This window comes from Cucurbita maxima, unplaced genomic scaffold (assembly GCF_002738345.1).
Source record: "Cucurbita maxima cultivar Rimu unplaced genomic scaffold, Cmax_1.0 Cma_Scf00219, whole genome shotgun sequence".
Lineage (NCBI taxonomy): Eukaryota > Viridiplantae > Streptophyta > Magnoliopsida > Cucurbitales > Cucurbitaceae > Cucurbita > Cucurbita maxima.
In genome coordinates, this window is record NW_019272235.1 from 19560 (window position 1) to 32145 (window position 12586).

At 37.2% G+C, this 12586-nt stretch overlaps 1 protein-coding gene across 1 annotated transcript; it reads right to left on the minus strand.

Moving 5' to 3' along the window:
* Positions 1-8518: 8518 nt before the first annotated feature.
* LOC111474044 (major extracellular endoglucanase-like) lies at positions 8519-12374 on the minus strand. The gene is made up of 4 exons (XM_023119304.1): positions 12293-12374; positions 9741-10282; positions 9030-9630; positions 8519-8952 (listed from the first exon to the last, which is right to left on the minus strand). The coding sequence occupies exons 1-4, from the start codon at positions 12372-12374 to the stop codon at positions 8519-8521; spliced, it is 1659 nt and encodes a 552-aa protein (XP_022975072.1).
* Positions 12375-12586: the final 212 nt, after the last annotated feature.

Here is a 12586-nt window from a genome sequence, read left to right on the forward strand (position 1 = left end):
TGTTCGCCCATCTTGGACTCGGCCACCGAGACTCGCAACGTAGACGTGACTCTTCAGCGTTTGCCATAGTTGTGGGTGAGGCTGACTCTCTTTGCAGGCACTCCCCAGCCGATTATGGACTTAGAAGGGAACTTTTGCCCTATTGTGGCCAACTTGGCCCCAGTGTGTGTATCCTCTGTGGATCACATAAACTAGTGCACCCCTCGAGGTGGGGCTCGCAAGCCCAGCCGCGACACTCTTTGGTCGCGACCACTTCTCCTGTGAACTAGTGCACCCCTCGGGGTGGGGCTCGCAAGCCCAGTCGCGACACTCTTTGGTCACGACCACTTCTCCTGTGAACTAGTGCATCCCTCGGGGTGGGGCTCGCAAGCCCAGCCGCAACACTCTTTGGAAGCGACCACTTCTCCTATTGAGCAAAGTCAAACTCTTTGACAGTCTCTTCAGTTGTTGGCGTTGTCTTTTGGCCAACTCTTTGTACTTTGCCACCTTCGTGTGACTATTGTTGTACTTGAACTTCTACCTTGATGCTCACTTCTCGAGCGGATATTGGTCTTGACATCTGTTTGTGGAGTCATCCACCCTAGGCACAAGGTGGTGGCTCAAGGAATACGTGTGTGCTAGTATGTCCGAATACCTTTGCGGGGTGAGAGACTTATTGATGTTGCTCTCCCCCGCTCGAACTCAGCTGCCTCTTTGCAGCAAGGTTGTCCCCCCCATAAGGACTTACATTGTGTACAATTTTTTGACTTGGCCGACGCTTGTCTCTTCTCGACTCTCGGCTTCTCTACTTGCAACCAGTGACACTATTCCTCTAATGTGAATGGTTCTTTGGAAGGCACCGTCATGGTGCTTTCTGTTTCATCTATCTTGTCTTACTTCGAAACTGCAAGCTCAAGCTGTCTAGCAACCACCTCAAGCCATCATCCTACACAAATAATGCTAGACATGAATGTTGTAACGATCCTAGTTTTCTATTAACCTAAAGTCGCTACCACATGCATGATGTAATACCTTGAGTGGAAATATTCTTTAAAAACGTATTCATGAGACAATACCATAGACTTATATGTCTAAGAAAAGGTCTTTAAAACCATATTAAAAGAATAAATTAAAAATGGACATAACAAAAAAAAAAAAAAAAAAAAAAAAAAAAAAAAAAAACAATACCCTACACTAACCTATACTCTACAAAACTAAATACGACTATCCTATGCATGTGTCATCGTCTTTAAGTTTGCGATGTCGCCATCAATCGTGCAAGGGTGCCTTGCATTTACCTGAAATATAAAAGTAACACGTGGCTTGAGTATTTTAAGAAATACTCAATAAGTGACACCACTATTGGGGTTAGATGCAAACACATGCAATGATGAATGAGACCAACATTTAAAACCTATTTCCTGAGGTAACTATCCTAAGCGGTCCTATTTCCTGAGGTAACTATCCTAAGCGGTCATTAGATGTGTATTTACTATTCTACACACAACCCATACGTACAAATATGGACGACCCACCAGTCACTTCGCACACCCGATAGGAATAGTGACCATCATACCATCATGTTAAAAATGACGATCATTTTTCTTTTCATAACATACGCGTCCGTAGGCATCATAAAGGGAAAAAATATCCCAATGCATGTTTACAAAATTCTTCACAAAATTTTTTTAAGAAAATTTTAGATTAAAGAATTTTAATCTAAAATTCTAAAAATAATGATAAAGTATTCAAAGTTTTAAATTACCAAAATACCACTCAACTAAAAAGAAATTAATGAAATACCAATTTTCAAAGAATCATAGGATTGAGATCCGCCTACACAAAATCCTTCCATCTTCAAATCCAACTATTAACTTGAAACTTTAGTATGATCATGAAATTTTAGCATGATCAAGAAAACTAAAGGTAACTCAGATTCAACAGCTAGATTTAAAGAACGAAGTAGGTAAGCCTTTGACCGAGGAGATATTTCGAAAAGAAATTTCTAAAAAATGAACTTCAAATTCACAACCATTTGGAGGTTTCACTTTTAGTTTAAACTTATTCCGTAAAGTATTAAGTAGGGGCTTTCATTTGAAACAAGAATTAAGTCTTGAAAATTCTTTAAGCTCGAGTTGAAAGCTTTTAGATTATGGGTTCCATTGCTCTCGGGTTTTCCAAAGTTAAGAGACTACGGTCCATCAAATTTCCTCAAAGCAATTCTTACAACTTTGAAATTAGCTCCCCAACAAGTTTCATGAAGACACGAGAGCTGAAAACATCTCAAACACATTACCTCAATTTAAGTTTTCATGGCCGTGGGAGGGAATAAATTTAAAATTTCAATTCGAGACTACAAGAAAATTTATCTATCCAAACTAATACCCATCAGTTTCTAGGCACTCAATAAGAATTGTCATGAAGACAACGAAAGCTAAAGACCTCAAGATCAAGGAGAATCGAAGAAAAAACTTATAAGATTCGTTTTTTATGAATTTTAGAAAAATACCAAATTTTTCACTAAGGTCCATTATGCTTTAAACCAAGATACCATCAGCTTCAAGAGGATGAGAGGAGAAGGTTTCATAAAGAAGTTAAGGGCTGAAGAGCTCTCGATCGAATTTCTCAATAACCTTTAGAATCTATGAAAATGAGTTTCATGTCGAGAGAAAGAATCGAGAAATTGGGGACATATGCGAGAACTCATCCTTCCAAAATCAATTCTCAAGGTTGAGAGAAAGATAAGTAAGAAACCTCATCACGAGGTGAATTTTTTATCTCTAGCTCTTCCTTGCAATATTGTTTTCAAGTTTCATGAAGAAATTGAAGGGTTGTAGAAGACGATTCTCAGAGCAACCTCGCAACAGGCCACACACTTCTTCCTCTATCTCGAGGAAGAAGATAATGATAAACTCAATTCAGACCGATTCTCATAAAATTCTTTATGGTTATCAAAACTACACTAAAATATGGATCTACCAAAAAAATTTTGAAGCAATTCAGATACTCGAAACTCGAGAACCAAGGACCCGAACTTCAATGATAAAGTGAGTAGCAATCTTATACTATTCTTATGAAATACATGCAACAATCAATTTGAATGCAATATGAACCTTAAGTAATTTAGATTTAAATGAATATTGAAGAAAACAGTATAGAACCAAAAGTTAAGGACCTAAACCAAACGTTTTGCTCGAGAATCTAATAACGTTAAAATAATCTATCAAACGAACTTTGTTACCCATGAAATTTTAATGGTAGGCATAATATGATAAGTTAGGGTTATATATGAAATTTGGTGATCATTGGATAAGGATAAGTAGCTAAACTAAGTATCGATGAAAAATAAATCATAATGTCCCTTAGTAAAAGATAATATAAAGTTTTTAAGCCATTGAAGCGTGTTTAGGTACTAATCCAAGATTTAAGAGTAAAATGACCAAAATTCTAATAATGATCTTTAAAATATTTTAAGACTCAACCGTTAGGATTTCTGGTGAGGTTTATTGCTCCTAAATATTTTAAAAAGTTTGGAAGAGGCAAAGAACCAAAGAAGGTAAATAACCAAAATGTCCCTATAAAGACTTTAAGAAGTTTTTATGATCCTAAGAATTGAGATAAATGATCAAATTGCCCCTATAAAAACCCTAAAAAGTTTTTATGACCCTAATGATTTCTCAAGCTTATAAATTATTTAGGTATGACCTTAAAAAGAATTTTACAAAATCTCAAAGCTTTTAGAGCACGTTAGGTGTTTAAGCCAAAGCTTGTGGGAAATGATAACGTTACATCTAACGACCCCTAACCAAGATTCAAGATCCTTCTAGAATTGTCAAAGGATACGTTATGATTTTATTATACCATGAAAAACTTATGCATATTATTATGAAAGGTTCATGACATAAGGAAAAAGAATAGAATACCTTATCTATAAAACTTAAGAATTATGCAATCGAATGAATCCCTTCAATACCTTAAAGGTTATTAAGTACCATTACTTCGGTGTGTTAAAAGATTATGTTATGCTCAGGGTTCAACTTTAATTTTAACCAATCGAGAGGCTACCCTAAGTCAAGATGAGCTCTATATTTATCTTTGATTTTAAAAAAATCATGATGATACCTCGTGGTAAGTTTGAGGATAGCCCTTTGTTTATAAGTAACCAAAGGACTACCCTTACTCAAGAAGAGCTCAAAGATTAGCACTTGATTGTTAAGCAATAAGGATATTATCTCATGTAAACCTTTAAGATAGTCCTTTGTTTTTAAGCGACGACCCTAATCCAGGAGGAGCTCAAAGTTAGCATTACTTTTAATCAATTCGAAGGCTAGCTTTTGATTTTTAAGTAATCTAGATGCTTCCCTAAATAAGAATGAGCTCGAGATGAGACTTTGACTTTTAAGTAATCAGGAGGCCACCTTAAGAACATGTATTTAGTATGCTTATCAAACCCAAACAATGAAAAGGCATAAAGAATGCTAAGAACAAAGAACCAAGGTTTTAAGACTCCAAAACCAAAGAAACCCCTATGCTAAGAACAAAGGCCCAATTCAAAAGATTTGTAATGAAATCAATGGGCTCCATGTTTGGGGGAAAAATTTTATGGTAAGCTCTTGAAAATTCAAATTGCATACGAGTGGTCATATAATGAAAAGTGCCCATGGACAGTAAGTTGTATAGTTGTATTTCACATCTCGTTTTTCGATAGAGAATAATCATCCCAACAAAGAAAAGAATTATTTTCCTTGATGTCCTTTTTACAATAGGGAGGGACTTAATTTCATGAACCTAAAACATAAAGGTTCTTTTAGATGTGTAATCACATGGATTTGTTAGTAATCATGACTCTCTACAATGATATGATATTGTTCACTTTGAGCATAAGCTCTCATGGCTTTGATTTGGGCTTCCTCAAAAGGCCTCGTACCAATGGAGATAGTATTCCTCACTTATAAACCCATGATCTTCAACTAAATTAACCAATGTGAGACTCACTCCCAATAGTCCTCAACAGGATTTTGGCGAGCTGCCAAAATTTTTTCAACCTCAACAAATTTCACATTCTCGATCCAACCCCCACGCCATGTCCCCTAATTGCAACAATTAATGTTCCCTGTTCGACTCCAAGTCAAGTTCTCACATCAGTAAGCCTCTATTTTTCATATTTGAAATTTTGTTCTCAAAGTCACTGTTGTATGTAGGGATCTCATCGTCCTGACCCCACGGGATCTCATCATCCTAACCCCACGAGAGGAAGCACAGCAGAACAAGTGGTGCGAAACCATTGCCAGAGAGAAACCATAGAGTGAAAGGAGAAGCAGTGGAAATGAATGAATAAAAAAATGTAGAGAGATTAAAAATGCAAAAAATTAGGTCGGATATGAATCTAGGTTAGAACCAGGAGTTCACAGCCGAACATCAGTGTTCTCGACAAAAACTCATCAGAACAGTTAATCAAGATACGCGATCAATCCAGTCCATGTGCATTAGGTCGGATACGAATCTAGGTTAGAACCAGGAGTTCACAGTTGAACATCAGTGTTCCCGACAAAAACTCATCAGAACAGCTAATCAAGATACGCGATCAATTCAGTCCATGTGCATGTCTTTAGCCAACATCGCAGCGTCCGTCCCATGCACGTTCTCGACCCAATATAGCACACTATAGTCACAACCCAAAAGCGAGACACTCAAATGCTGAGTTGCAATCTTTCTCCGTGTTGGCTTTTTGGCCCTTAATGTCCAACTAATTAATTGATGTTTTGATGATAACAAACCTACGTTCAATTATTAACAATTCTCAGTATTTTGTCCACAGTGTAAGGTTGGGAATAATGATTTCAACGTCTTTTTTTAGTTCACTCAAATTAGAGCTATGTCCGTCTCCAATTGCATAGTTAAAAAAAGATTTAAACGACACTAGCACAAACTAATATATATATATATATATATATTCTAGGGGAGAGAGTAGAATATTCTAAACATTGAATTTTGATGTCGCATATTTAGAAGGTCCAAAGCATATAATAAATAAAATCAGATTGCTTTGTCTTTTTTACCTTAAACAATTCGACGTGTAGTTTGGCTATTCGATGAGTAGTTTGGTAAGAACTTATATTATGAGCCTCGATGCCCTCGCTTGGAAAATGTCACCTTTTGAATTTGATTGTGTGGAAGGAGAAAAAATGAAAGTCTATAATTTTATGTCCCCACTAATAAAAATAAATTGGCCATCTGGCCTTCTTTTTTCAAACAAATTCTCTTCTTTTGAATTGATGGCGGGTTAATGTGAAGTTTAAAAAGTCACGTCGTTAAACTCAGGGAAACTTTTGAAGGGACGACCCATTACACCGAACTGGTTTTGGATTAGTGGATCATTCTAAACTGTTTGATCAAGCTTTTAGGGTCGACCAAAATTGTAACGCGTCATGTCTAGGATAGATCAAGATTTGTAATCCAGATTCGATACCTGATGGCTCTGAATCTTGGACATGAGACGATACAAATTGTATTAGAGCAGTATCTCTCCCAGTAAGATGTGGTTTGAAAACGAACTAATGTGAAAGTTGGTAGGTATGTGACACCCGAGCAAATGAGGGGTACATGAATGAATCGAAACCACTTCCAAACGAGAGGGATCGTGAGGATATGATAGCTAAGAAATACTTTAGAACATGGATAGTCACTCCATATACCAATAAGGTTCATTTTCCTTTTCGACAGCACAATTATAAGAACTTCACGGTTAGGTATGTTTTGCTTGGAGCAATTCTATGATGCACGTAACCTGTGGAGAATTTTTCTAGGACGCATGTGAGCAAGGAAAAAAACATGCAGGAAGAACTCGAGTTAGTTCGTGGGAATAGCTTTCACTCTTAGAAACAAAGAGTAGGCAACGTGACCATGTCAAATCCTAGACATGAGTCGTTACAAAGGTTTGGGAGTCACACTCACTCATGGTCAAACAAATTCACTGTCGATCCAACGTACTAATATAGTTACATAAGCAAAGTAAAAAGTAATATAATCCAAAAAATGTATAAACAACCTACGTACCATAATTAAAAATTTTAATACTACTCGTAATTCAACACTACGAACCTAATAGCCATTTGGTTTCAAATTCCTCCCATAATTCTTCATTAATCATAAATTTTTACATGCTTATCACAACCTTCCCTTTTAGTCATTTGGGTTTTAGTATTGAAAGTAGATGAGCAGTTCATTTTTACCTCAAACCTTTTCTTGATGAAACCAACTATTTTGACCCTTCCTGGCATTTTCGTGTGCCTACTGATATTCAAACCTCCCGACTTCAAATCCTCCATCAAACTCAGACCCTCATCCATTTCCTCCGCCTCGATCTCCACCGTCACATTCGTCGCCATCGTGTCCTTTGCCTTCGTCAATCCGCCGGCGTCTCCCCCTCTCCAATCACCTCGCCGTGGTAGTAAATCACCGTCGTGGCTTTTGAGTATTTGAGCGATGCGACATTAGGATTCCGCACGAAGAAACTAGCCACAACGAGTATGCCACCGTCTGAGAAGGAAGAATGGTGAGTTTTAAATGATTATTAAGATAATTAGATGAAAGTTTTGGTGTTATGGATCACTCATGGACTAAAGATAGTACCCCCAACACTTAAACAAATGCTTCCACTTAATCGAGAGAGTGAATCAAGGTTAATTGGTTGCTTCTCAATCTAACCCTCCATTATAACAAATCAAACATTTATATATTTCTTTAGTTAGAATTTGAAACTAAAGCTCGTTTCTTGCGGATCCAAATTCTAAAGCACCAATACCATACATAATGCTACATCCCGTATCAGGGCAATGTGTCAAATCCGAGGATAAAGGAGAAGTTTAACTCGGCGATTGTGCCACTCCGAACCAATGGAACCATAGTGCAGATGCAAGTCCGATGAAGTTGTTGTCCTACGGGCAGCGTTTGAAATCCGTCGGAGATGGAAAAGCACCGGTGGTATCCGACGAATGCTCTGGTGATGGAAGCAATTGGACGGTGGCTTCGAAAGCAAATCTCCAATTGGCGAAGACCATTTTTGCTTGGAGAAGGAATCTGGTACTTCAGTTGTTGTGAAGAAATGCATTTGCTTTAAAGACGAGGGAAGTTGCATGGATGATCCTCAACCCCAACGGTTCAAACTTGTTCCAACAAATGTTGCTTGGTTTATTAATTAGTTTAAAATGGGAATTGAGAATTTGGTCCAATATACTAGTAGTTGTTGGAATTTGAATTTAGTGTTGGCAGGCAAGTTTTGAAAATGCCGGAGTCATATTAGGGTTGTCGATTTTATGCTTAAATTCGTAGTTAAATGGTCAATAATTTTTTTCTATTGTTTATTATATGTCCAATCTTTTATACGATCATTATTGTTCGTATTATTTTCCGTATATGTTTGTACGATAAATAAAATCGGTTATAATTAAGCACGAGCATGAATAGAATTAGAGATAAAATAGGGGCCAATTCAAAGTCGGGCATGTCATATATTTATTCTTCCCAATACATAAGCAACTCACAATGTGTTGGTTTCAACGAGTTCAAACCATTGACTTTGGGTGTCTTCGAGGCAAGTTGGAGCACCATCAGTGCAAATACAAGAGTTTGTCACAATTTTTGAAGAATTAGAGTTTTCAACCTGCAAGCAAAGGCTCTTCCCATCTTGAGTTATGGTGGCCAAATGAAGCTTAGTGTTTGAAATGGCTCTCCAAGAACTCTGAGGGCCGAAGCAATCTGTTGAGAGAGATGGCATAAGGCCTTCTCCGCTTGTTTTTAAGCATAAACCAGTGCTTGACATCCTAATTGGAGTGCTATCATTGTCATGAGTCCATCGACCTGAGTTGGAGCAATTACCCATGAACATATCTTTGTTGTCATTTGAGACTTGGATGCATTGGCCACTTTGTGGATGATATATAACATACGAGAACGATGCATTGGAATTTGGATCTGTGCGCCGTAAAAAAATGTCTTTTACACTTGTTATAGATCCATATATTCAAAATCGTTAATATATTTATACTTACCTTGCAACATAGTCTGCAATAGTTGAAACTTCTGGACAAAGTTTGGATTTTTAATTTGAGTCCAATTGGAGTCGAGAACTCCAAAAGTTTCTGCCGGGCCTGCCTGACCTTCCCTATAATAATAGCTACCTTGCCAAGTCCATAATGCCCAATCTAAATCTTCTTGTGCAAGATGAGCTGTGAAGCAACTCATGAACCGATTTTCTGCATCGTTAACCTCTCTCTGATCGTACCCATATTCGCTGACAAACAAAGGAAATGGGTTTGGTCCTTCTCTAACAAATTCAGCATGGTCTACAAAGCCATTGATAATATCTGCACAAATATTATTTAGTGGCTGGTTTATAAATTTACTCTCTGCATCTCCACTGAACGAATACAAGTGCACCTCAAAAACCAACTTGTTGTCTAAGGCGCTTGCATTCAAGGGCTTCTCTTTTAAGCATCGAAGATCATTATCAAAATTTAGGCCCGAAACAATCACTAAAACATTTGGGTTAATGTTGTGGATTGTTGTTACTCCTTGAGTAACATAATTGTTCCAATCATTTGCATTTTCATTGGTTCCTCGTATCTCGTTTCGTAGGCTCATTCCAACCACCTAAATGTCATAACAAAAGAATGTTCTTTTGTTAGTGAAAAATTATAGAAGTCTTTAAATGTTTGAGTTTAGTTTCAAGAGTGTGAGAATTTTCCTTAATTTTTACGTACCGTTGGTTTCTTGGAAAAGCGTTGAGCAACTAAGCTAAGACCTTGTAGCCATTCTTGAGGGTCAAAATAGCGGTCTCCAAAAAATCCATTGCCATCGTCAAGGGAGCAACACCATCTTGGCTGACTCATATGGTTGTCGGCAATCACCATTAAACCACTCTCTCCAAGCACATCAACAACAGCTTCATAGGCTTCAGCAATAGTCTTGTTCAACACAAAAGGATTATATTGAGCCAATCCGGCTTTTGCTTGCTCTAAATCGAGAAGGTCAAAATTCTCTTCAACTGTCCTATTTGCATAACGAGTGAACATTTGAGTTGCATACGTGAGTCGTACACAATTAAACCTCAACTTGATTGCCTCATCTGCCAGCTCTTTTAATGGCCTGTGGTTGAGACCTTCTATTAGCATGCTCTGTGTGTGGGAAGGCCAATTCACGCACACAAGCTTCACTCGACGCCCTGTTGTCGAATCAACGATCCACCTTCCGTTTGTTGACAACGGTAAAGAATAAACAGAAGGAGGTAGAAGCACAAACAATGCTAGAAAAAGAACAACTTGAAAAGTTCTTCCCATTTTTTCTTCTCTTTTATGAATCGGGGTGAGAGAAGCATAGCCCAAAGGTTGCTTATATATCTCATAAATAGGTTGAAATTTGTTCAAAAGATCAAAGATCCATGTAACCGTGAAACTCCTTCCATTTTTCTTAATTCAGTTGCTTTGTTAATAAATTGTGTTTCCACCTTTGATAACTTGTTGAGTAATAAGCAAATTTTTCTAACAAAGCTAGCAACGTTCATACATATCTTGCCCACAGAACCAATATTTTAACATTATGGCCCCTTTTTCTTAAGTAAAACTCGAAGCTTATTCCTGTCTCAAATTAAAAGTTAAAATAGTAGCTAACTACGTTTATGATAAGTTCTTATATAATACCCCATTACATTTTTTTTGAGTTGGAGACATTTTCCCACCTAATAATTCACAAATGCATAAAATTATTTTAATAATCTAAATTAATAAAAATAAAATAGTTAACCTATCAAATTATTGAAAATATTTTATTTATACACTTTTCATACAATACTATGCATTTATTAATTTATTTATTTAGATTATGGTTGTCCGTCTCCAATTGCATATTTAAAAAAAGATTTAAACGAGACTAGCACAAGCTAATATATATATACATATATATATTCTAGGGGAGAGAGTAGAATATTCTAAACGTTGAATTTTGATGTCGCATATTTAGAAGGTCCAAAGCATATAATAAATAAATTAAGATTGCTTTGTCTTTTTTACCGTAAACAATTCGACGTGTAGTTTGGCTATTCGATGAGTAGTTTGGTAAGAACTTTTATTATGAGCCTCGATGCCCTCGCTTGGAAAATGTCACCTTTTGAATTTGATTGTGTGGAAGGAGAAAAAATGAAAGTCTATAATTTTATGTCCCCACTAATAAAAATAAATTGGCCATCTGGCCTTCTTTTTTCAAACAAATTCTCTTCTTTGGAATTGATGGCGGGTTAATGTGAAGTTTAAAAAGTCACGTCGTTAAACTCAGGGAAACTTTTGAAGGGACGACCCATTACACCGAACTGGTTTTGGATTAGTGGATCATTCTACACTGTTTGATCAAGCTTTTAGGGTCGACCAAAATTGTAACGCGTCATGTCTAGGATAGATCAAGATTTGTAATCCAGATTCGATACCTGATGGCTCTGAATCTTTGACATGAGACGATACAAATTGTATTAGAGCGGTATCTCTCCCAGTAAGATGTGGTTTGAAAACGAACTAATGTGAAAGTTGGTAGGTATGTGACACCCGAGCAAATGAGGGGTACATGAATGAATCGAAACCACTTCCAAACGAGAGGGATCGTGAGGATATGATAGCTAAGAAATACTTTAGAACATGGATAGTCACTCCATATACCAATAAGGTTCATTTTCCTTTTCGACAGCACAATTATAAGAACTTCACGGTTAGGTATGTTTTGCTTGGAGCAATTCTATGATGCACGTAACCTGTGGAGAATTTTTCAAGGACGCATGTGAGCAAGGAAAAAAACATGCAGGAAGAACTCGAGTTAGTTCGTGGGAATAGCTTTCACTCTTAGAAACAAAGAGTAGGCAACGTGACCATGTCAAATCCTAGACATGAGTCGTTACAAAGGTTTGGGAGTCACACTCACTCATGGTCAAACAAATTCACTGTCGATCCAACGTACTAATATAGTTACATAAGCAAAGTAAAAAGTAATATAATCCAAAAAATGTATAAACAACCTACGTACCATAATTAAAAATTTTAATACTACTCGTAATTCAACACTACGAACCTAATAGCCATTTGGTTTCAAATTCCTCCCATAATTCTTCATTAATCATAAATTTTTACATGCTTATCACAACCTTCCCTTTTAGTCATTTGGGTTTTAGTATTGAAAGTAGATGAGCAGTTCATTTTTACCTCAAACCTTTTCTTGATGAAACCAACTATTTTGACCCTTCCTGGCATTTTCGTGTGCCTACTGATATTCAAACCTCCCGACTTCAAATCCTCCATCAAACTCAGACCCTCATCCATTTCCTCCGCCTCGATCTCCACCGTCACATTCGTCGCCATCGTGTCCTTTGCCTTCGTCAATCCGCCGGCGTCTCCCCCTCTCCAATCACCTCGCCGTGGTAGTAAATCACCGTCGTGGCTTTTGAGTATTTGAGCGATGCGACATTAGGATTCCGCACGAAGAAACTAGCCACAACGAGTATGCCACCGTCTGAGAAGGAAGAATGGTGAGTTTTAAATGATTATTAAGATAATTAGATGAAAGTTTTGGT

What these genes read in the sequence shown, in the direction of transcription:
- LOC111474044 (XM_023119304.1), bottom strand. Translation starts at nt 12,374, where the DNA reads ATGGCGACGAATGTGACGGTGGAGATCGAGGCGGAGGAAATGGATGAG. An exon ending in GGAGGATTTGAAGTCGGGAG is followed by an intron (nt 10,283 to 12,292) that starts GTTTGAATATCA and finishes TTCTTTTTCTAG; the next exon opens with CATTGTTTGTGCTTCTACCT. An exon ending in ATTGCAGACTATGTTGCAAG is followed by an intron (nt 8,953 to 9,029) that starts GTAAGTATAAAT and finishes TACGGCGCACAG; the next exon opens with ATCCAAATTCCAATGCATCG.